This window comes from Mauremys mutica, chromosome 2 (genome assembly GCF_020497125.1).
Source record: "Mauremys mutica isolate MM-2020 ecotype Southern chromosome 2, ASM2049712v1, whole genome shotgun sequence".
Taxonomy (NCBI): domain Eukaryota; kingdom Metazoa; phylum Chordata; order Testudines; family Geoemydidae; genus Mauremys; species Mauremys mutica.
Window position 1 is genome coordinate 291,282,081 of NC_059073.1, and position 24,703 is coordinate 291,306,783.

The 24,703-nt window shown below is 54.6% G+C and overlaps 1 protein-coding gene across 6 annotated transcripts in view; it reads left to right on the forward strand.

Annotated features, from left to right (window-relative positions):
* NBEAL2 (neurobeachin like 2) overlaps positions 1–24,703 on the forward strand; it is a 172,918-nt gene that overhangs the window by 106,324 nt on the left and 41,891 nt on the right. For 5 of the 6 annotated variants that reach the window (XM_045003706.1, XM_045003707.1, XM_045003710.1 and 2 more), the window contains 6 exons: positions 4,711–4,794; positions 10,258–10,341; positions 12,508–12,606; positions 18,024–18,604; positions 21,184–21,316; positions 23,478–23,597. In XM_045003706.1, coding sequence (XP_044859641.1) covers positions 4,711–4,794; positions 10,258–10,341; positions 12,508–12,606; positions 18,024–18,604; positions 21,184–21,316; positions 23,478–23,597 — 1,101 coding nt within the window. The remainder of the gene's footprint in view (positions 1–4,710; positions 4,795–10,257; positions 10,342–12,507; positions 12,607–18,023; positions 18,605–21,183; positions 21,317–23,477; positions 23,598–24,703) is intronic. The other variant, XM_045003708.1, reaches the window with a different exon arrangement.

The window sequence follows — 24,703 nt, forward strand, 5'->3', positions numbered from 1 at the left end:
GGTTGTGTCTCGGAGCTCCCGACCAGACTTTCAAAGAATCAAGTGCAATTAGATTGAGCTCTGCTCCCTGCTCCTCCTTGCTCCCCCAGGCCCGCGGGATCAATCATCGGGGAAGCTAACAAGATTTTCCACCTCTCTCCGTCATCTGACGCCATCTCCAGCTGCTGCTGTTGCCAGGGCAATTGCAGCTCCGGTCCTGTCCTCGGCAGAACTGCCGCTGACTGAGGAGCTGCTGGCTAATCCGTGTCCGACGCAGGCTGCAGCCGGGAGACGGGGGAGCTGGGGAGGGTAACTTCCAGCAGGCAACTTCTATCGTGGGCTTTTTTAAATGCAAGGAGCAGGCTACTCTCCAGGGCTCTGTGCTGCTCAGTAGTGACTCCTGTGGTCAAGGGAGGAAAGCATTGTTGGCAATATGAGGTGTTGGTCCGCGAATCCTTGTCCTTCCTCTCTGATCCCATCTGCCTCCAGCTCGATGCAGAAACTCTCAGACTGGCTGCATCACTTTGACTCCAGATTGCTTTTGGGACCATTACATGGGTACCCTAGCTGGTGACCCAAGTCCCCATTTGCGCTGAGCAGCCTCCTGTAACTGTCTCCCTTTGAGCTTCCTTCCGCAGATCCCTAGTGATTCGTCCTCCCATCCTGCTCTCCGGGGTTCCCCGATCTTCCCTTCCCAGTAACTCACTGCTGCCTGCTCAGCACGCCAGCCCCAGAACCCAGTGCCTCTGCACTCATCTGCCGTTGGCCCTGCAGGCGGAGGTTTCCTTTGGCGGCTTTGCTACAAACAGTGGTGCATCTTCTTTCCCCTGCTGGCTTTGCCCGTCGTTCATCGGAAAGGGGCCAGAGACACAGCGTAACCAGACACGTAGCCCGTTATCTCAGAGCCTGACGGGAGAGCAGCAGAACAAAACCCTAGTACAGCTGCTTTCTGACAGTGAGCGTTAGCCCTGACCTGAGTATAGTGGGAAGGGCTCAGCCGGGGCCTCGGACAGGGCATTTGAAATGTCTCTGCCCTCTTTGAACTTCTCTCTGGAGAGCAGAGAGGCCTTGACGTTTATTCCTGCTTGGTTTTGTTCCATTAGAAATTCAGGTCTTGTCCATCCTGACTTTCTGGGAGGATGCTGTGGACAACTGGAGAATTAGTAGGGTATTATGAGGCTTTCAGGAGATCTGCTGTGACTCTGCATAGGATGGGATAACTGGATGTAATGGGATGGAACTGAGTAAAGTAGGACTGTTAATCGCGGTTAACTCGCGCAATTCACTCAAAAAAATGAATCGCGATTAATCGCACTTATAAGAGTAGAATACCAATTGAAATTTATTAAATATTTCTGGATGTCTTTCTGCATTTTCAATATTAATTTCAATTACAACACAGAATACACAGTGCTCACTTTATATTATTTTTATTACAATATATGCACTGTAAAAATGATAAACAGAAGAAATAGTATTTTTCAGTTCACCTTGCACAAGTACTGTAGTGCGATCTCTTTATTGTGAAAGTGTAATTTACAAATGCAGATTATTTTTTTTTTGGTTACAGAGCTGTGCTCAAAAACACAAGTCCACTCAGTCCTACCACTTATTCTGCCAGTCGCTAAGACAAACAGGTTTCTTTACATTGACAGGAGATACTGCTATGTGCTTCTTATTTACATCACCTGAAAGTGAGAACAGGCACTTTTGTAGCCGGCGTTGCAAGGTATTTGCATGCCAGATATGCTAAACATTTGTATGCCCGTTCATGCTTTGGCCACCATTGCAGAGGACGTGCTTCCATGCTGATGATGCTCATTAAAAGAAATGTGTCAATTAAATTTCTGACTGTACTCCTTGGAGGGAGAATTGTATGTCTCCTGCTCTGTTTTACCCGCATTCTGTATATATTTCATGTTATAGCAGTCTCGGATGATGACCCAGCACATGTTTAAGAACATTTTCACAGCAGATTTGACAAAATGCAAAGAAGGTATGGCTGTGAGACTTCTAAAGATAGCTACAGCACTCCACCCAAGGTTTAAGAATCTGAAGTGCCTTCCAGTATCTGAGAGGGATGAGGTGTGGAGATTGCTTTCAGAAGTCTTAAAAGAGCAACACTCTCATGCTGAAATTACAGAACCCAAACCGCCAAAAAAGAAAGACAACCTTCTGCTGGTGGCACATGACTCAGATGATGAAAATAAACATGCGTCGGTCCACACTGCTTTGGATTGTTGTCAAACAGAACCCATCATCAGCATGGACACATGTCCTCTGGAATGGTGGTTGAAGCATGAAAGGGACATATGAATCTGGAGCGCATCTGACCTGTAAATAGCTTGCAATGCCAGCTTACAACAGTGCCATGCGACCGCCTGTTCTCACTTTCAGGTGACATTGTAAACAAGAAGCAGGCAGCATTATTTCCTGCAAGTTGTAACCAGCCTTGTTTCTCTGAGTGATTGGCTGACCAAGAAGGACTGAATGAACTTGTAGGCTCGAAAGTTTTATAATGTTTTGTTTTTTTAATGCGTTTTTGTAATGTAATTCTACATTTGTAAGTTCAAGTTTCGTGGTAAAGAGATGGCACCTACAGTACTTGTATGAGGTGAATTGAAAAACACAATTTTTTTGTTTTTTACAGTGCAAATATTTGTAATAAAAAACAAATGTAAAGTGAGCACTGCACACTTTGTATTCTGTGTTGTAATTGAAATTAATATATTTGAAAATGTAGCAAAGATCCAAAAAGATTTAAAATAAATGGTATTCTAGTGTTTAACAGCACGATTAATCGCAATTAATTTTTTTAATCACTTGACAGCCCTAGAGCAAAGGTAAATCTCAAATGGAATTGCGGGGCAAGTCTCCTAATGGGGAGATCCATTAGACCGTGTAAAGATCTCCCCAGGGGAGGGACCTGGCCTTGGTTCTCCAGCATCCTAGGACGTGGCCTCGGGGGTGGCAGGCAGATATGGACGTCTGGCTCTCCCAGGCAGTCTGAGTGTCTCCCTTTGCAGCGTCTGCCTAGGGCTCTGTGGGCCATTGCCATTTGTATTTGTGAAATGATGCCATCTGTGCAAAGGCTGTGCCTGCTGGTCCTCCAGACCCCATGTTGGGACGTAGCTGATTGTAGAGGCCAGCAATTCCCCATCTTTCCAGGGCGTTATCACCAGGGGGTTGTGGGAAAGACAGGCTGTATAGGTGACTCATGCCTGATGGTATTTTAATACACTGGCGGTGAGTTAAGACTGAAACCTCCAAACGATGCCCTTCCAGAAAGCCCCACAATGCAGGGAGGGAGTGACAGCTACTCTGAGATTAGGGAAGCAATGGCTGGTGGCAGAGGGAGACTGCACCTAAGGTCTACTCTGCAGGGTAACCGGAAATCATCTGTGCACATAGCCATGTGATGCTTTCCGATCTTGCATTGCACGGGGGCCCAATCCTGAAGAGTCAGTGTTTCGTTCACGTAGCCGGCGTCACCTGGGTCTGGCCTCACATTAGCCATGGAATAATCTATGTTGAAGCTGCTTGGCCTGCTGCCCATAAGCGTGTTCACAGCACTGCTAAGTGACTCTGTGCCCTGAGATGGTTTCCGAGGTCACCCCCTCTCCAGGCACCCAGGGAGGGATTTGGAGCTCAGTTACGCTGTCACGCCGAGAGTAACACCGCTGATGGCAGTGGCATGGCTCCGGCGCTGTGCTGGTGTGACCTGGCTGCTGATAGTTCAGAGAAGGGCTGTTTTTCCTGTGTCCTGATCTTTGCTCCCCAGATGAGACCAGCTTTCCTTCCTCCGCCCCCCTAGAAGCTAGAACAGAGACCGAGCCCTGGAACCTGGCTCAGAGCAAGTGTGCTTGAGACTTTCTTTTTACAAGAAATTCCGATTCCTCTGATCCTCGCTGGTTTCTGCCCCGCCTTACCGTACTGGGAAGAACCGGAGAAGACAGTGACAATCCGGTTCTTGAAAGCAAATAGACTCAGGCGGGTTGATGGGGCCAGACTGAAGCCCTAAATTGGGGAGCCCTGTATTATCCCCGCAGCCAAGGCTGGAAGAATGCAGCCTTCCCCATGCACATGCTGCCCCATCCGTGTTCCTTGTCTCTGGCCCGCTCCGTAGAGGCTGCCGGTGGCGGTCTCTGTGCTGTGCGTGGCAGCTCAATAGGAGCTGGATTGAGATTCCCCCCCGAACTCGCTTCATAGATGCCACTAAACAGCGGGGGTTCCTCAGTCGCTGCTTACCCGGGTCAGTGACCTGGAGGGGAAGCTCCATTGCTAGTTCCCAGGAGCAATTGCTACCGGGCTGTTTTACAATCCACTTACAGCATTGAGATTTCAGGATCTGCCTTGTTTCCCCACCCCCGACTCCACCCCGCCATGCTCTACCCTGCCATTTAAAGTTAGTGCACAGGAGAAATGCCAGCTGATCTGAGGCAGCAGAGGCGAGACTTCATAAACCATATGTCAGAGGCAGGCTGCAGGCCAGAGTTTAGAACCTGATCCAGGGCCTCTGGGGGCCAGTATCTCTCCCCTGGACCCTGTCCCAGATCCCTGCACCCTCTGGCTGTGGGGGGGCGTCCAGGTTGGAGCAGTGTCCCAGCGATGATGCAGCGCAGTTGAAAGCCCAGCTGGTTCCTCCTAGGTGCGCCCGTCTGTCGTGTGCTTAACCCTCTCTCTGTCTTTCCCTGTGGCTGACGTAAGCTTTTCTGACCACCTTTTCGACAGCTCTACGTGAGCGGGGCGCGTAAAGCGGACGAGACGGGGAGCGAGCTCGCCGCACGCTTACTGACCGAGAGCGATGTCCAGAAGGTATTGCACGTCACTGGTGGTGGCCAGGGCAATGCTCAGGCTGTGGCTGCTTTCGTTAATTTATTTTCCGCTGCAACAAACCGGGTGATGTCAGCAGCACCAGGAAGCCCGGGGTGGGGGGATGCCAAAGGGATGAAGGAGATGCCACCCTTTTGCCCGTGGCTCTGTGCCCAGTCAGGCAAGTTCACCCTGCACCGTCCAGCTAGAGGTGGGGAAGGAAATAGGACCTGAGCCGGCCCAGCTCCTGTTGGCTTTGATGGAGGTTGCGCATCCTGAATGGAGGGTGAGATTTTATCCTTGCTTGGTGTGTTCTGTCCCCAAGGGCTTGGCGCTGATAGGGAAACTGAGGCAAAGCCCCAGTGGCTGGCAGTGGAGTGAGGTGGGTGCCTGGTAGGCCCCTGTCTAAACCACACAACCTCACCCTTCCTCCGCCCCTGCTAAAATTCATTTTGCCTTCACACAGCCAGGGACTGGATCTCTGAGCAGAGCTGACAGTGATGGATGCACTCCACTCATAGTACCATAGTGCCTCCCAACAGCCCTAGGAGCGAGACACAGGCAGGTATTCTCCGCCCCCTTTTACAGATGGGGAAACTGAGGCAGAGTGCTGCATGGAGTCCTAGAGTCAGTCACAAAGTTCAAGGCCAGAAGGGCCCCCCCAGATCATCTGCTCTGCCCTCTCGTGTGACACGGGCCGCTCCCATCAGGACACCCACCCGAAACTGAGCTTGGACCGAAGGGTCACAGCCTGCCGGAGACTCGACTATGATGGGCCCCAAGCACAGGCTATCAGGGACCAAAGTGCGCTAGTGCCCGATGCCCCTGCAAAGGCGGAGATACCCAGAGAACCCCAGCAGGTGCCCTGCACTCCATCCTTCCCCAACATCACTGCCAATCTGACCACGGCTCCTGGGTCCCAGTCCAGTGCCTTCCCCGCCAGGCCATCCTGCCCCCTCCCCGTCCTGCCGGCCCTTCAGTGCCTGCCTTGGGAGCCGGGCTGGATTTTAAGCTCTGGCGGCACAGCACGACTGGCCCCTGCCATAGTCCTGTGCCCAGAAACTCTCCTGTACCCCGTGACTAGGTGAGAAATCACCCAGCCACCTCACCTCGCCGACGGCTTTGCGAGGCTCTTTGAACCCGCTCTTGGCAGCTTTCCGGGGTGTAATAGCCTAGGAAAGGGGCTGGGGTGCCCCAGAGCCTGGGGAAAGGGAGCAGCGGGCATCATGTTGGAGCAGGTACGTACCCTGCTCTCTTCCGCTGTCTCTCTTTAAGACAGAGGATGGATTCAGAGGCTAAAATATGGGCGGGAGCGGGGGCAATCCACCGTTCCATTTGGACATCCCTGGCGCTGACATCCCTGGTTTGTGCAAGGTGATGGCACTTTGGGAGTGAGCCTGCACCAATCACGTGGGTGTGGGTGTGGGTGTGCACGTGTCGCGCTAGTCTCACGTCCGTCGCTCTGAATACGTCCTGGATCCAAGAGAGCCGCCCAGCACTGGCTCGCTGTTACTTGCTTCTCAGCCTTCCACGTGCGTAGCAACCGGGGAGCAGGAAGGCAGGCTTAGAAAGGGAATATCGGAAGTCACCAAAGCCCATCAGGTTGCCGGCCGGGAGACTAGCCCAGCGCGCTGTTATAAACAGAGCCACGGGCTGGTTCCCTCCTACGCCCTTAGCCAGGAACCCCGGGGCCCTCCTGGGAGTAGATTTCCAAGCGGTGTTGTCAGGAGGGCTAGGCCCAGTCCGGTAAGGTGCCAAGTGGCCTCGAAACCCAACGATTTCCGTGGGAGTGGACGGGCGTCCAGTGCTGCCGGGGGAGGCGCTGAGGACCCAGGATCGGGCCCGTATAATCCACCTTTGCATTGAATACGCCCTTTCCAAATCTTATGTCAAACTGGACGTCTTGTAAAATCCTTCCATTGCTGCCCCCCGCCCCCCCCAAAAAACCCCTTGAGTACGATAGGGCAGCTGGTCAGGCGTGCGCTGGAGAGGAAAGGGCGCGACATTAATATTGGGCATTGAAAAACGCCCTGTTGTTGGTCGACACCGGGCAGACCTGTAGTGAGCTCCGTCCTTCCCCCCTCAAAAGCCGGACGCTTGGGGCACCGCTGTTCAGGAGAAACAATCCAGAGCACGCGCCAGAGCCTCAGCTGGTGTGAACAGGCGTCACTCCATTGAAACCAGTGTAGCGCTGGCAGTTAACTCCAGTTGCCCCTAAGCGTTTTGGGTAGCTCCCCCAGTGGGGCTATTGAGTGATGGGGAAGGGGGTGTCTCTGTCCCCTTCTAGTTCTAAGGGCCCTGTTGCATGAACGGCCAGGAGTAATTCTCCTGCAGCCTGTGCTTATAAACAGCGTCTCCCCCCCACACACACTCCCTGACCTTGTTCCTGAATTCCCAGCCTGGCGAGATTGGAAATGGATTTTTTTTTCTTTTTAGCAGTAGATGGAGTCTCCGCCCCTGGTTGGGAGGCTCTGACCTGCGTTCCCATTTCCCCCTTCCTTATCAGCCTGGTAGCTAGGGAACCGAGAGAGGTTTTCAGAAGCCGGGGGCTGTGCCTGGGCAGACAGGCTCTTCTGGCGCAGCCTTTGAAATTGAACAGCAACTTCCTGGAGAAGCCACTTGGACTGTCCCTCCCGAGGAAGGGAGCAAAGATAATCTCCTAACAGAGGAAGGCGGGCCTGGCCAGATGGAACAGCTGAGAAGTATTAACAGCTGGTGGCTCACAATACAATTTAATTACAGAAATCCAAGGGAGCCATACAATGTTCCCTCTCCTTCCCTCCCTCCGGGCTCCTTGCTGGCGGCTGCGGGAAAGCTTGTCGTTTGGTTCTGTACCTCTCCCGTGTTTGCAACATGCATGTGCATCTTTGGAGCGGGTTTTGTGGCTTTCCCCGGGGAGTGGGGGCTCTGGGGGACGGGGAGAGGGGTGTGTGTGTGTGCAGAGAAACCCTTGCTGAGCTTGTACAGCTCACCAGAAAAGGCGTGTTCTCACGCTAACCCTCTTTCTCCTCCACCTTCGCATGCTTCAGGGACGGGATGGGAACAAGCCCCAACCAGCTGGCCTGGTGACCTCTTGATCTGTTTATGCCACTGGTCCTCTGGGCTGCTCGAGGTCTGCAGAACCCTCCTTGGGCATGAGCTGAGCGAAAGTGTTTGAGGCCCTGAAGGGGGTGGTCTGTGGGGGAATGACCCCGTTTGGATGAACAGGCCCGGGGAACCCCTCACTGATTCACTCAATCAGCGTCTCCTGTTTTGGGTAGGATCTTGTCTTTGCTTCAGATCCTTCCTGTCACCAGCCGCCTTTCCTCCGCCAGCTCCTTCCCTCCAAGTCCTGCGTGCCCTTGAACAGAGCTGCCTCCAGCTGCCGCGGCTTGGTGGCCCGATGCTACCGCTTCCTGCGCTGTTTGGTAGTGACGCTTTGGCAACCCAACCTCGGTTTGCATGCAAGGCATGACGGCTCCCCTTTCCGTTGCATCTCAGAGGAGGGGGGTCCCTTACGGCTCTGAGATGGGAGACGTAAGCTCTGCTACTTGGCTGCACCTCTTTATTTTACAGGTCACTGGGACATGCATCTCAAGTGGCCCTGGCTATTGCAGGGATAGAAACAGCTGCCAGTCCAAAAGATTAGCCTCCTGGAATGGGCCCAGTCTCCCTCTTTCTTACCAGAAATATCCTGTCACTTCTGGCCAGAAGGGAAAATTAATAGAGGATCTCCCCTCCCCCTCTCCCCCCTCCAGGTTGAGCTGGGGTTTTAAAGCCCAGATAGACACGGCGACACAAGGGAGCATTGGGCCAGGAGGCTGAAGGCCGGGGAGCATGTCTCAGCGTTCGCTGGGGGCTGGCTGTTTTCCACAGGAAGGGCGGGGACGGGGTCTCAGGGCGTGGAGAAAAGGGAAAGCCGAGCCCAGGACGCGGAGGTTTCCCCCTCGCTCCCACGTGGAGCCTTGTTGCTCCGACAGCTCCCTTCTCAAACGCCCCGGAGGCTCTGGCAGTCCTAGGCCTCGGCTCCCGGGGCACAAACCTCCCTTCCGGGGCTGACCTGTGAGCGGTGGCGGCGTTTTCCACAAAGAACCTCCCCTTCCTCAGCTGGCCAGTGGCTGGGACCCTGCCCCCACTGACGTCAAAGCCCCGCTAATGGCAGCGGGTGCAGGAAATCGCCGATGTCTGGCTCGTCCTCTTCCGGGGGGGTGGTGGCCGATGACAGCCCCTGTTCCTGCCGTCCCCCCTCTGGCTCTGCTGGGCATCGTCCAGGGATGCCCTGCGCTCTGTCTGGCAGGGCCCTGCTCCTTCTGTCCACCGGATGTTTCCTCTTGGGGCTTCTGTGCGTCTTTCTCAGACTGCACTTCACTCTTTAGCCACCCCTGTAGGGGAAAGGACCCAGCCTGGGAATAGCCCCCGGAATCTCTCCAGCCCCCAAAGGGGTCTCAGGATCACAACGGAGGCTGGATTAAAGACCTTTCCATTCCCTCTTCCTTCCCCACCCGTACTGGGTAACAGTCCTCCATCATCCTAGCCCCCTAGGGGCCTTTAACAGCCCCAGGGAGAATGGATCTGCCCTGAGAGGCAAGGCCCGGTTGGACTGAATTTCTTTGCAAGGTAAAGCAGCAGATGAAAGCAGGGGGCATGGAACAACCCCGCTACCCTGTGGTCATCTCCTGTAACCGCCGGGTGTCTGCTTACAAGGAGAGCGTTGCCGGGTGGTCCCTCGAGGTGACCTGCAGAGTTTAATATTAAACAGGTGGATCTGAGCCCTACAACTGGAGTGTGGATTCTCCCAAAGTTTTGGGGGCAGGCGTTATCTCATATAAATAGCATGCTCCCTGTAAATCCTGCCTGCCAAGGAGAATCTAGCCCCTGGGGTTCAGGGAGGGATGGGGGACGAGCGACCCTTCCTTCCTGTAGGTCAGGTACAGCTGTGGAACTGTATGGATCTCTGTCCTATAGCCCCTAGCTCCTTTGGTGGCTCTGGGTGAAAAGTTTGGCATCTGCAGAACTAGGATTGTCCCAACTGCCTGTGGCCGGGAGGGTTTGCTCAGGGATGAGCCTGAGTGAACTGGTGGTTTCTCCCCATCACTGACACGATGTAAAGAGAGAGAATCCTGGCCGCTCCCTGTTGGCCAGTGACTGGTTCACGTTCTGATTTCTCTGAGATGCCGGGTAGCCGCAGCTCCTGTGAGAACTGCGGCCGCTCAGGCTCTCAGCGGCTTAGAGGGTCTGCGCTCGGATCTCGCACCGGTACATGAGTGTGCTTGTCAGCCCTGCGGCTGCCGACTTGCCCTGACCCGACTTGAAGCTCTTCTCTGCTCAGAAGCCCCCGGTGTGACGTTGTAGTTCAGGGCTTGACTCGTGTTGCGGTATGGCCGTGGGAGGAGCTGTGAAAACGGGCGGATCGGCCTGCCAGCCCAGCGGATTTTAATAGGCCGGGGTCGCCACATGATCGTCACTCGCTTTCTCCCCTGTCTTTAGGTGTTCGACAGCAGTTCCGACGCTATCACAGTTCATGCCATCAGTGTGCTCACCTCCATCATGAGCAATTCGCCGTCGGCCAAGGTAAGAAGCGGGGAGGCTGACCCCCTTTGGGGTTCTGCTCGGTTGTAAGGGTGGGGGAGTGGGATGAAACGTGTAGGTGGAAGGGGACGTAGTGTTGCCAATTGGATAGCGCACACTGGACTAGGACTTGGGAGACCTGAGTTCAAATCCTGGCTTTGCCACTGGCCTGTTGGGTGATCTTGACCAAGCCAGTTCCCCTCTCCGTGCCTCAGTTTTCCCATCTGTAAATTGAGCATAATGACACTGACCTCCTTTGTCAAGCACTTTTGAGATTGGTGAATGAGAAGAGCTAAATATTATTAACAGTAACAGTCATGAGGGTGAACACACTGGAATCTAAACCTAGTCTACTTCCAAAGGGCATCTTCAGGCTCTAGGACTGTGACCAGTGGAGTATACTGGGGGAGATGAGGTCCAAAGGAGAGCTCCAACTGCGAGGTGTGGCTGGGTTTCATTTTGTGCTGTAGGATAGGCCATGCTAGTCCATGTCGTGTAGGTTGAAGGGCAGTGTCCTAGTCTGTGGGTATTCACCTTGCCATTACTGGGAATCCGGGCAAAGTCAGGTACTCCTCCCGGTGAGGGTGGCAAGACCTCGGGCAATCTCGGCATCTCTAAAATGGGAGCTGCTGGCACGACAAATGTGGAAGGGTCGGGGGGTAACTGAAACCAACCAAACCACTCTGCAGTGGAAGTTGCGTCTGGGAACGAAAACATCTGCTGGTGTCTTGAACTTTCACGGCCTTGCCATGGGTTCTTGCCGCTTGCTTTGGGTGATCTCAGTACTCTGGGATGGAGAAGAGCTGTACAAACTAAAGGACAGAACGAATGGGGATAAACTGGCCAGGAATAAACTTAGGTTGGGAATGAGAAGATGGTTTGTAGCCATCGGAGTAGGGAGGTCCTGGAGCAGCCTCCCAATAGGAGAAGCAGGGGCGAACAACCAACTAGTTTGAAGAGGATGCTGGATAAATTTTTGATAGGGATGCCTGTGAGGTAGGGGGCTGGACTTGATGCCTGAAGAGGTCCCATCCAGCCGTGTGTGCTGTCTAGTCACCAGTTGACTGGATCTTGTCAGAGGGTTTTTTTCGTTTTGACTTGTTGTCTCCATTAGTTGTCTGTACCCTACTCACCTAAGTCATGCTGTTTAGGCTGCACACTCCTAAACACAGCTATATGTATGCTCCATGCCACCATGAGTGTGCCGTGTAGACGTACCCTTCCTGAGTGGGTTTGAACAAATCGTGCCAGGCGGCTGTTTTTTAACTCCCGTTCTAGTTCCATTACCACGGAGTCAGACCTGGGTTTGGTTTGGCTCGGCTCAGGTTTGGTTGTATTCAGTGTGCCACCGAAAAACGATAACGGTGACCAGTTTGATCCGGTTCAAATCAAATTCCAGTCAGAGTGGAAGTACATTGAAAAAAGTGAGTTGAAACTTAAAAGTGAAAATCTTTTGATTTTTTTTTTTGACCATTTATTTTTTTAACTTTACGTGAGTTTTCCTGGTGTTTTTTTTGCACTGTCAAATCAACAGGATTATTTTGGGAAAACTAAAACAGCATCTGCTGATACTTGCTCTTTCATCTTGGACCTCTGCAGTGAAGGAATAAATCTGAGTTTGGAGCCTGGGCCCTGCCTCAAGTGGGGCGACTGGAGGGAGGAGCTGTCCAAGGTGCTGGGGCTGGTGGGAGGAGGCGTTATTTTACCTTTGGGGACCCGAGAGCAGGCCTTTTACGTAGCAACGTGTCGTGTGCAGGCAGCTCCCCAGGCTTCTCCTCTCCTTCCCTACTCTTGTGGGCTGGTCATCTACTTCTCACATTTTCATCTCATTCTAGGGGGGGCAAGGCCTTTCTGGGAGTTGGCACAGGCCTGTTGGTTATTTTGTTGGTTAATAATGACACTAAGATCAGTCTTTTATTTATTTATTTATTTATTTATTTTGAATCGATTGTAAAAAATGCAGCCCCTTTATTTTAACTGATAACCCCAATTTTTTTTCAGTTCAGGTTCTAGACAGGACAAACTTATGGTTTTAGTTTGGTTCCAGTTCAAGTAAAAATACCGTTTTGAATGGGTTCCGGTTCCATGCCCTGTACGTCACCCCTGCCCAGTGCTTGGGTGTATGGGGCCATGGCGTGCGCTTATCGTGGATGTGTGTCTTGCTTCCAGGAGGTGTTCAAAGAAAGGATCGGCTACTCCCACTTGTACGAAGTTCTCAGGTGCCAGAACCAACCCACCGCCCGCCTGCTTGAGGAGCTCCTGAACATGGTAAGGGCGGAGCTCTGCCGCAGGGCGGCTCATGGCTTTGCAATGCCCGGTCCCAAGAGTCCCATTCCCCAAACGGGATTGGCGGGGCTGGGGATGCTACAACACTGCTGTTTGGCCAGGCCATGGCTAGAGGCTTGAATCTGGTACTGCCTCAGCCTGGCCCTTTGCCTCAGCCCGTAGAGGCTGATAGTTTTAGAGCCAGAGGACCTAAGTTCAATCCCCATTGCTGGTGACTCACCCAAGGCTATTGCTAATGCAGGGCTGCTGGGTGCAGGGGAGACGCATGGGTTTTACAGCCCATCTGCTTTCTCATGGGCAGACCAGTGCAGTAATAAAATGCAGCTGTTCTCCTTCCTTACTGAGCGTGGTCCTTTGCTGGTCCCTCTTCACTCCCAGTACAGTGGTGGTGATTCCATGGGCCCGACCTTTTATAGTCTGACCTATGCAAGCCCCCCGCCCCACCCCCTCCTTGGAGCCAGGTGGGAATTCGGCCCATGCGAGGGCAGTGCCATATTTGCTGACCTGTGGTTTGTTTTGTACCCGTGCCAATACCACCCTCCGTCCCTGCCTGGTGCGCTAAACCATCTGGGTGAGTAACTGCAGCTGTGTCCTCGCACTGAAGATCGAGGGCACGATAGGGGGTGAAACTCACAACAAACACACCATTGTGTAGTGCATCAGGAATCCTCGGTCTGGATCGCCGCGAGGAAAAGCTCTTTCCCGTGAATGCCACGGGCCCGGTTTTAAAACCACAAGTGCAGAGAGCCCTGCGCCCCAGTTCCATTGAATCAGGCAGCTCCCTCGTTTCCAGCACGCCTTGGAACCAAGGCAGCGTAGGACAGAACGCATGCCCGTGTGCCTGCGGGCTCTTCTCCGAGCGGGTTTACATGCGTTCGCAGGCCCTGGGCCGGACTCTTCCGGAGGGTAGGGCTACATTTGAGCTGCAGGTGTGAGTTCCAGCTCAGACGGACATACCCAGCGAGCTTTCCGCAAGCTAGTGCGCTAAAGACAGAAGTGTAGTCCTGGCGGGATGGGCTAGCTGCCCCTAGCAAGATCCCGCCTGGGATCCTAGATACGTATCCTGCCACCCACGCTGCCCCAGCGACGCTCGTGTTAGCCCGCGAGCTCAACAAAAGCCATGTGTGCGTGTGTCCACCCAAGCTGGAAACGACCCGGCCAGCTGCAGAGTCGTCATGCTTCCAGCGTCGCACAAGTAGAGGTCAAAGGTAGCTAAGAATAGTTATACCCATTAATGGACCTGGAGCTGCCCCAAGATGGCACAGCACGTCTGTAAGAGCTGGCAATAGAGCCCATCTCCTGTCTCCTAGCCCCGAGCCATGTCCGTGAGATGGTACTGCTCCCTGCGGCATGAGTAGGGCCTTACCAAATTCTCGGCCATGAAAAACCCGTCATGGACCATGAAATCCGGTCTTTTGTGTGCTTTTACCTTGTACTATACAGATTTCATGGGGGAGTCCAGTGCTTCTCAAATTGGGGGTCCTGACCCAAAAGGGAGTTGCAGGGGAGTTGCAAGATTATTTTAAGGGGGTTGCAGTATTGCCACCCTTACTTCTGCGCTTCCTTCAGAGCTGGGTGGCTGGAGAGAGACTAGGGTGACCAGACAGCAAATACGAAAATCGGGACGGGGGTAATAGGAATCTATATAAGGAAAAGACCCAAAAATTGGGACGGTCCCTATAAAATCAGGACATCTGGTCACCCTAAGAGAAGCAGATGTTGGCCGGGCACCCAGCTCTGAAGGCAGCGCCCCGCCAGCAGCAGTGTAGAAGCAAGCATGACAATACCATATCATGCCACCCTTCTGTGCTGCTGCCTCAGAGTTGAGCAGCTGGAGAGTGGCAGCTGCTGGCTGACGGCCCAGCTCTGCAGGCAGCAGGGCAGAAGAAAGGGAGGCAATACCAGACCAGGCCATCCTTACTTCTGCGCTGCTGCTGGCGGCGGCTCTGCCTTCAGAGCTGGGCTCCCGGCCAACAGCCGCTGCTCTCCAGCTGCCCAGCTCGGAAGGCAGCGTCGCCCCCAGCAGCAGCGCAGAAGTAAGGGTAGCAATACCGCAACTCTCCTACAATAACCTTGCGACCCCCCCCACACACACTCCTTTTTGGGTCAGGACCCTTATAACCCTTAGGGGGAGGGATAGTTCAGTGGTTTGAGCATTGGCCTGCTAAACCCAGGGTTGTGAGTTCAATCCTTGAGGGGGCCATTTGGGGATTGGTCCTGCTTTGAGCAGGGGGTTGGACGAGATGATCTCCTGAGGTCCCTTCCAACCCTGAGATTCTGTGACATTTCAGATTTAAATAGTTGAAGTCAAGAAATTAGATTTTTAAAATCCTATGACTGTAAAAAAAAAAAATGGACTGTGAATTTGGTAGGGCCCTAGACATGAGCAAAGGGCCCCAATACAATCAAAGGAATACGAATGAGGCGTCCGTTCCACCTGTTGGTTTGTCTCTGGGTGCAGCGTGGCAGGCACAGCCTTTGGCTTTCCCTCCAGAGATCAGGGTCAAGATTTCTCTGCCTTCCACAGAAGAGACCCAATTACTCTAGGTCCCAGAGGAGGGGGAGCTCGCAGAATGTGCCACTTCCCTTAATTAGCTTGTCAGCTGAAGACAGTTGGCGATACAAAGGGCAGGAAGAAAGCCTTGCTGGGGGGAGATGCCTTGGCGATGATAAGGCAGCAGAGTTCTCGTGTTAGAAACGTGAAAGGTTATTTCTCCATTCACAAGTTATGGGAGGCCTCAGCCGCAGTTCTGACGTCCATTCAAGCGATACTCTCATCCGCAGCGCTTGGCTTCCTCAAAAGCAGCTGCTTCGTCACAGCGCTGGGAACAGACTAATTAAAGCAGGCCGGGGGGAGGGGGGGGCATGAAGGGTGACGTTAATAAGGATCTGGGTCGGATGGGAAAGGACAGCCAGGGAGCCGTGGAGAGCGTTCCACGTGCAAACCATGAGTGCAGCAGTGAAGAGGTTTGGGCGGGGGCCCCGATCCAGGATTGGGGCCCTGATGCTATTGTCATGCGAATAATAAAGAAATGGACGTAGCTGCCAAGCAGCAGAGCCATTTCCGTGTCTTCAGGACTCCAGAGGTGCAGATCTGGGGCATTCGCAGCCTCTCAGTCCTGTCGTCTGAGCGATGTCATTTCTAGAGGAGGCTGATTTGTCTCTCACCCTTACGTGCACAGATACATGCTTACAGCCTGGCTCCGGATCAGATCTTACTGACCTGGGGAGAGGCTGCAGCTGGACTCTGGGGGCGTCAGCTCCTTTGCCTAGCACCCGAGCTGCATGGCTAGGTGCTGCCTTGTCCAGAAGTCTTCATTGGCTGATGTTAGGGGGCTTATTCCTTCACCCTCTCACTGCCCTGGTCCTTCTCGCGTGAACAGAGAGCAACAATACCCGAAGTCCAAAGGCGCAAACAATTCAATGTTTATTGGGGTGAACTTCCAGCCAGCAGGATTCCAGTTTCCTTCCTCAGTCTCCCCCTTCCCAGCTCTGACACCACAGAGCCTTGCCTGTGTCCCTGTTCCTGTTCCCATCCCCTGTTCCCATTTTCCCCTTTAGCAAGACATGATTTTAATTCCCCCATCCCCGGTCCCTGTTCCCATTCCCCTCTTAGCAAAACATGATTCCAATTCCCCCACTCCCACTCCCTGTTCCCACCCCCTTACTTCCTGATTGACTGCAGACCATATAGTAAAACTTGAGTTCTGCTTAGCTATACCTTAACCAATCATTTTACTGAAATTTAACTAACCAATCCTGACACATTGTAACAGGGTTATTTAACTAATTATACCCCACCACCTTAATTGGTTAAACCCAACAAAATTAATTACACAGCAGACAGAAACAATCACAGAACCAGACAGAGATTATACAGACAAACAATGGAGAAGTGGGGACTACAGTGCTAGAACAATACAGAAATGAGGATTTTACATCCCAGCTATTGATCAGTGAGTTCTTGCCAGACAGGATGCTATCAAACTAAGTTTCCTTTTACACCTTCTAGGCTCTTCCCTTTCTCTGGAGGTGACAGGAATATCAAGACAGGATTGTATTCCTAACAGCCCAATAGCACCTTATTTCAATGTGACTAGTTTGGAATGTGAGGATGTGACTGTTCACTTCCCAGTGTATGGCTGCCTCTGCTGCTTAGCCGAAGGCCTTAGCCTGAGAACCAGGCCTCAGACTGTCACAGTGAGAGAAGGCCCTTACACAGACGGACAGTGATTTTGATTCTTTCTTTTATACCTCTATAACTAGCTAAGTGATAAGAATACACCTAAATTCTTAAAGTATAGGCCTTTGCAGACAGGCCTAAATGTCTATATCCTAACAGCTGATAAACTATTTCTGCGCAGAGTGGGTGGGAGGAGGAATTCATCCATAATCAAATTCCCTCTACAGTGCAGGGATGCCCCTGGTTGGCTCGGGTGCAGGGACTGAACCCAGGATCTCTGGATCTAAACTCTCGTGCCTTTTAATGCCTGAGCCAGCCTTCCAGGATCAGGGCAGCAGTAGCTAGCTCATAAGCCTCTGTCGGTGGCCCAGCCTCCAGACAGGGGCAAACCTCACTCTGTACGTCAGTGACGTGCATCCTGTGGGCAGAGCAGCTCACGTGCCCCGGTGGTGTCTGGGATTGCAAGGTGCTATTTCCACAGCTCGTGATGAGCTAGGGCTGGTGGGAGCCTCACACCCCTTTCTCCTCCGCTGGCCCGGGCCCCCTCTCTCACCTCCCACCCCACCCCGGTCAGCTGAGCCTTGGTGTGATGCGCCTGCCAGTCGGTGTGGAGTCGTGCATAGACACTGCCAGAGGCGATGCATGGGGGAGTATGGGTGGATCAAGTGCCCCCCTAGATTGGCATGCCAGGGGCAGGGAGAGGAGCTCTGTCCTTCTCTCCCTGGCAGCTGGGTGGGGAGCAGGATGGAGCCGCTTCTGCCCGAGGGCGCCTGGCTGGGACGCAGAACCGGCTCCATCCTGCGAACGTGCACGGGGGAGGCGCAGGGAGAGGAGGACCGAGAACCTCCCCCCGCCGCCCCCTGCAGGTAACATGGGACAGGGAGAGCGCTGCAGCCCTGGGCTGGGGAGCGGGTCACTGGGCAGGGGAGACACGTGTGGGGGGTGTGGTCACATGTCCTCCCCTTTAGCTTGTGCGCTCCCAGTATACGGAGACGCTAGTCGTCTGCGGATGCTGCCGTGCGTGGTGGGATGGCGTTCTCCATGGTTTGGAATGCCCCATGATGCTTTGCGGCAGCACAAGTACCACTGACCCGGTGGCCCATTCGTGGGCTGAGCGCCGAGCAGGCTGGGCGCTGACCCTGCCGGAGGGCAGCGGGGAGGTGGCTGGCACGCCCGTGGGCCGAGGGACATGACCCTGTGGCTTCTGTCTCTCCAGGCAGTAGAAGGTGACCACAGTGCCTTCCCCGTCCGACTCATCCGCAACGAGCAGCCGCTGCTGATGCTCATCGCGTGGCTCCCTGAGCTGAAGTCGCGGGACCTGCAGGTGTTCCTGTCCGACTGGCTGAAGAGGGTCTGCGACGCCTCCCTGCCCAGCCGCGTGACCTGCGTCAAGGCAGGGATGGTCAGCTGCCTCCTGGACGCCCTGGGCTCTGAGCAGGAGCTGGACCGGAAGTGCGCCGAAAACCTCATCTACCTTCTGCAGGTGCTGGGCAGCCTCTCGATCCAGCCGGGGGAGCTCCGCCAGCTCATCAGGCTGCTCTGGACCGAGCCCGGCAAGGGGCCCCACCCTTACACCCTGCTGGTCATCCGGGCGCTCTCTGGCATGGCGAGGAAGGACCGGTCCGAGAGGGCGCTGCAGTATTTTGACCTGACGCCAAGTATGGCCGGAATTATGGTGCCGGCGATCCAGAAATGGCCTGGGAGTGGCTTTGCCTTCCACGCCTGGGTCTGTCTGAACGAGGAGCCCGAAGACTTGCCAGATCTGCCTACGAGACTGAAGCGGAAACAGCTGTACAGGTAGGGCCTGCGGAGGGGAGTGGGGTGTGTCCACCTGCCTCCTTTCCTTCCCTTTCGTGCGAGCGGGAAACCCATTGAAGGTCCCTGGAGTTTGGAAAGCAGCCAGCCAACAAACACAGCTTTAAGAACTGAAGGCTGTTGCCTCACAGCTTTATTTGACTAGTTCAGATTATTTAGGCAACTGAGTCGTTACTATGGTACGCTTTGTGGAAGTGCTGGGTTCCTTTATTGTAGGATCTCGCCTCAGTAACGACAATTTGTGTTGACAAGCAGCTACTGTAGCAGTTCAGGACAACTGCACCTGTATTTCCTCTCATGGTCTAGCAAGAGTACCCTTTCTGGGCTCCCGGCTCCTCAGCCATCACCGCGGTTGGTAGAGACCCATGTCTTCCTCCCTCATGAGCAGGATTTTTCCAGGCTGCACAGTTCCCTGCCTACACTGGGATATCCCTAAACAGGCTATGAACAGTGTATTGCCAGCACCTATACGTTCCCAGCAAGCACATTTATTCTTGAAGTGAAAGCATTACAAAGAAAACAATCAAGAACCACCCCCACAACACAAGCTAAGCTTACCAGAGGTCACCCATCAGCCTCATGGGGCCTTATGGACTCAGGTCCTTCCAACCCTTCCCAGGAAGGATTGCCCTCCGCCTTCCTCTCTTGGACAAAGTCCTGCCTGTGTTGGATCAGAAAGCCGTCCCAGAGTCACTTTACCAAAAGGCCTTCCTTTGTCTGCTGGTCTCTGGAGAATCTAGTTTGACCCAGTATATGCAAGCTTCCCCAGAAGTTGGTACTTCTTTGGAGGGTTTGGGGAGAGGGTACAACCTGGCTGATTTGCCTTCATTACCCCACCCCCCCCCCGCCCATTGCCTGGAGGAGCTGTAGCAGTCCTCTCCCCCCCCAGAGTAGAGCAATGCCATCAAACAGAACTGTTGATATAAAACAATGGACGCTGAAGATACCTCATGGGGTTGCAATCTTTGTCTCACCTTCCCTCATAAAGAAATTGCATCCAGTGCCGGCCCACAGTAATACATACGCTTCATACTGTGAGTTTTTTCAAGGGTATTTCAGGAGATTGCCTGTCACAGCAGTAAGAGTTCCTGTTACCTCTTGTGCATTCATCACTCACGTTAGCAATGACATTAAATACCTGCAGTGCCCACACAGCTCTGGGAGATGGAGCTGGAGTCTACCCTGACATAAACGTTAGCAGCATGTTGCATGAGGGGAAGGATGGCACAGTGGTTAGGATGCTAGTCTGGAACTCAAGAGACCTGGGTTTGAGTCCTTGCTCTGCCACAGAGTTCCTGTATGACCTTGGGCATGTCACTTAGCCTCTCTGAACCTTGGTTCCCCAGCTTTCATGCCTCTCAGGTGGTTGTGAGGATAAATATGGTTCTGTGAGGTGCTCACAAACTAGTGTGATGAAGGCTAGATAAATACTTAGAGCAGAATTGATAGCTAAGCTCCAGCCAGGCTAAACTCGGGTCTGTCACACCTATGCAGCTCAAGCGTGGACAGGAGGTGCATGGTGCAGCTTTGGGCAGAATCTGAAGACCACAGGGTCACATCTGTAACTTGGAGTGCTGATCCTTTATTACTGGGGGTGGTGCATGGGACGAGAAGAACCCAGCTTGACTCTCAGAGCCCAGGGTGAAGTAAAACCCCCCTCGGGCATAAAAACTTCCCCTTGAGTACTCATCAGCATGGGTGGTGGGTATAATAGGCAGGGGAGGCTCGGCCACGGGACCCCCGGTTGCAGGTTTTGGTGGCAAAGATTTTGCTTTATTATGGCCCATGCAGGTTCCGGGGCAGCTGAGGCACATACCACCACCTCAGCTGCCGAAGAACCTGCATGGGGCATATCAAAAGCATCTCCTAACAGATGCTTTCCCCAGCGTGGGTTGGGTCCGGGGAGGCGAGGCATGGGGCAGCTCCTGCCAGCCCGGGGCTCCTCTGGGCGCGGGGAGGGGCTCCTACAGCTTGGGGGCAGGTGGGGTCTTGTAGCTCCGGCGGCAGGGGGTCTTGGGGCTCCGGCCATAGGGAGGGTGTGGATGTGGGCGGAGTGGGGGGCTAGCCTCCCCAGAGCAGCTTTTCGCAAAGCACCCAGCTTTTCGCAAAGCATCTCAGCTTTTCGCAAAGCACCCAGCGGGTCTCGGTCACGCCCCCTGCATCCAGTGCTGGGTGAACTCCCTTCTTTAAATCCCTTTCTGAACACGGCAGGTAGCTTTCCTCGAGGAGAATAAGAGTCCCATCTGGTGTCTTTCTCCCTCCCTTCCTGTTCTGTGTCTCGATCATCCTTGCTGTACTGTGAGCTCAGCGTCTGGTTCCAATCATCCCCGTCTGCCTATGATTTTTCATCCTCCAGTGATTCACTTGACCCTCCCACCCCAAGCTGCCTGCAACCCTCCTCTCTGCTGGTTTGACTGTCCTTCTCCAGACTTTTACTTCCAGCGGCGTGTTCGTTCACACGCCTCCCGCAACCGGTTCCTTCCACCGGCCTCAGGGGCCTCAGGCCAGCTCCTAACTCCAGAGTCACCGGTCTCCCTCCTCCTTGTGACTTCCCCCTGCAGCTTTTTCACAGCCAGCGGCACCGGCTTCGAGGCGTTCTTCACGGCCGACGGGATGCTGGTGGTGGCGGTGTGCACCAAGAAGGAGTATATGACAGTGGCGCTCCCAGAACTCACCTTCAACGATTCAGTATGGGTGAGTAGGGTCCCTTTACGCTGGGATGGGACGTCCCCTTTCGTTCCAGTGCCTTCTGTTCCAGCCAACCCATGCCCTTCCATTGGCCTTACCTGATGAGTGAGTCATTGCTTGTGGCAATCTCGAATTCACTAGGCCAGGGGGCGAGGTGGGGGTCAGCATACACCCTGAAATGTGCCTTGGGTCTATCGGACTGGTATCGTCCGGCCTACTTTAAAACTAGCCCCAGCAATGGCTGTACCGGAGGCGCCAGAGAATTCTGCCCTTTGCCCATGTGCCCTGGCGTTTCTTGAATCCATTCCAAACCTACAGGCTGTTCATGTCACGCAGTGACCCTCTGCTCTGCAGTTACAGCAATGGGTTTCCTCTGAGCCCTTTCGTTATGGGGTGGATCCCCCTCCACTCCCCCAAAAGATTGAGGCCAACCTATTTAAACGTGGGTGTGGCACCTGATGTGAAGACAACCTGATGGTCAGGATGCAAATTGCTAGGGTCACCCTTAGCAATCCCAGTGGAGATCAGGGCCCAGTTGTGCTAAGCTCTGCGTATGCATGGACTGAGAGACAAAGAACTTACAGCTCAAACAGCCACCGGGTGGCAGGGGAAGCAGAGGGCAAGTGACTGGCCCAAGGCCACCCAGGAGATCATTGGCAGGGCCGGTACCCCCTTCACCGGACCATATCTCAGGCTGGTGTCCGTTGGTGGGGAGAGAGAGCAGCACGGGAACATGCAATTCATGAAGCAGTAGTCCAGGGCCTCTTCGGTGCCTCACTCAAGGCAGTAAATCAGACTTGGTTTCCCCTCTGTACAAGGAGATGATAAGGCTTGGAGGCAAAGTAACTTGCTGAAGGTCACGCGGGGGAAGGTTCGTAACTGGGTTCATCACAGAACTGGAGAAATTCACGGAGAATAGGGTCCATCAATGGCCATTAGCCAAGCTGGTCAGGGACGCAGAACATGCTCGGGGTGACCCTAAACCTCTCACTGCCAGAAGCTGGGAGGGGAAGGCAGGGATGGATCTCACCAAAATTGCCCTGGTCTGTAGGCTCCCCCTGAAGCTCTGGGATGGGATACTGGACTCGAGGGACTATTAGTTGGGCCCAGTATGGCCATTCTTATGTTCTTAGGATCTTCACTGAAAGTTCTGAGACCTGCAGACACATCCTAGTGTAACGCCGACAGACCCCAGTCGTCGGCGGGCGGGGTCGAACCTGGGACCTCTGGAGCTTAGTGCATGAGCTTCTACCACATGAGCTAAAAGCCACCTGACTGCTAGCTAAGGCTGTAGAGCAAACTCATTAATCTCTCTCTCTGTGGTCTCGGTGCCACTAGAGGGGACAGAACCCCATACCCAGGAGGTGTGCGGGTTACCCTAGCAAACGTCTGTGTGAAATAAACACTGCTGCAGTGTCAGGTCTGCCTGGAGAACGAGCCGCTGGCTGTTCAGTTCTGCAGCTCCACTGCAGCTGTATGCACCTGGGCTGCGAGCGTGTCTCTGACAGGCTCTCGCAAGCTGCTCGGGGTTGAGCCGTACCAGCGCATGCGTGGGAGACCTTTGGTGAGCCCCTAGCTGCTTGAGCAACGCACTGGGGATTTGGTCGGTGGCGCTCTTCCCCGTGAGTCGCTACTGAGTCGGTCATCCAGCATGGAGCTGTCACCGTGCTGCTGGACCGACAGCAGCCATCACGGGCTGCTTTCCCGAGTGCAGAGGGGCTTAACCGCGCTCACCGGCCCGGGTTCTGGCTGGCGTTCCGCTGCAGTGGGGTACAGTGTGGTTCACCCCCTGCCCTGTGGTGCTGGAGAGCAGCACTGCTGTGTCTTGCTTACGCAGCTGGTGCCTTCCACCCAGAGGAGGCTGCTTGTACGTCCGCCGCAGCCTTGAGAAGCTAAACCTCCGTTGATCTGTCATCTGGGCTCATCTTGGGTCCTGAGCTGCCCCCGGTTCCAGGAGGAGATGGCTTGGATTGGGGGCTGCTGGTTCCTCGATGATCTGGCAGGGGGAGAGTCTGGGAGGAGGGCATCCGGAAGCCTGAGTGACTGGCGTTTGGAAGGGGGGGACGAGCGTAGCTTGCACGGCGTTGGGCTCGTGCTGTGTATAGTCAGTAAAGGAGCGGGGTTGAAGCTGGCGCTGACTCCCTCCCCGCCCTGCTCTCTCCTCCAGCACTGCATCGACATCGTCCACGTCACCGGCCGCCGGCCCTTCGGCCAGAACCTGGTCAACATCTACACAGACGGGCAGCTGCGGCAGGTGGCTCAGCTGCGCTTTCCTTCCCTCAATGAGGTAACGCGGGGGGGCCGTCTGAGTCCTGCTGCCTTGTGCCCATCCTTCCCCTCCCTGCGCTCCTGGGCCAGGCCCCTCGCCTCCGAGGTGACCCAGACAGATGGTGCTGTGTCCTGCCGCCTCCCCCCCCCCGGCTTTCCACTGCTGACTTCTGTAGTTCCCTTCTCCTCCGGCCCTTCCCCCGTACAGCGACCCGTGAGGAGGAGGTGCAGGTCGTGGGGGAGAGGAGCTGTGCTCTGACGCTTTTGAGGGTGCCCGGGCTGAGGAGGATTAGCTGAGCCCCATTCAGCAAAGCATCCTTGCTTAGGACAGGGCTCCGAAGCATGGGCTGAACTTGGAGTCAGCGCTGGGCTGAACTGAGACCCGGCTGAGCAGTTTTATCCCCATCAGGATCGAGGGGGGGGAGGGTGAGAGAGAAAGATCAAGGGGTGGTTGGGGGAGGCGTGTCAGAGAAAGGTCCGATCGGAAGGGCCTGACTGGAGAATCTGCAGGTGGGCAGTGGGGGACACCTTGGATGAAGTGAGGCCAGACCATGGAGCTCTGCCGGTGGAGAGCGACCGTGCCCAGGAGCGTTAGGAGGATGTGCCTCAAGAGGACACTCCCCTCTGATGCTCTGTTACAAAGGAAACCCTCAGGGCCTGATCCCGACTCGGCGCAGGAGGTTGCTCCTTCCTGGGTACCCTCCCGTCTCTTCCCACGGCTGGGGGAGAGGTGGGGAAGTGGTGGAGCTGGGCCCATCCGCCCTGAGCAGCTGGTCGCGCTGTGTCCTGAGCCGCCCGCCCAAAAGGATCCACTTTGGCGGTCCTGAGAGCCCGAGGGGCTCCGTGTGGCTAGCTGCTGGCTTTCCCCACTGGCCCGCTCTCCTCCCTGCTTCAGGTTTAACCCCTCCCTGGGTAACCAGCGCAGTCCAGAGCCTGGCTGGTGGGGAGCGCTGTGTATGGCCTTCGGGGAGCCTCTGGCATCCTTGGTGTGGCTCAATGGGGGGCGGACGTCCTCGTGTCGAATGCAGCAGTGGCGCCGTGATAGCCGTGCTGGGCTCAGAGCGCAGGGTGTGGGCGGAGAGGCTTGGGCGCACCGGTTGGCACAGGGAGCCATTTCCTCTACAC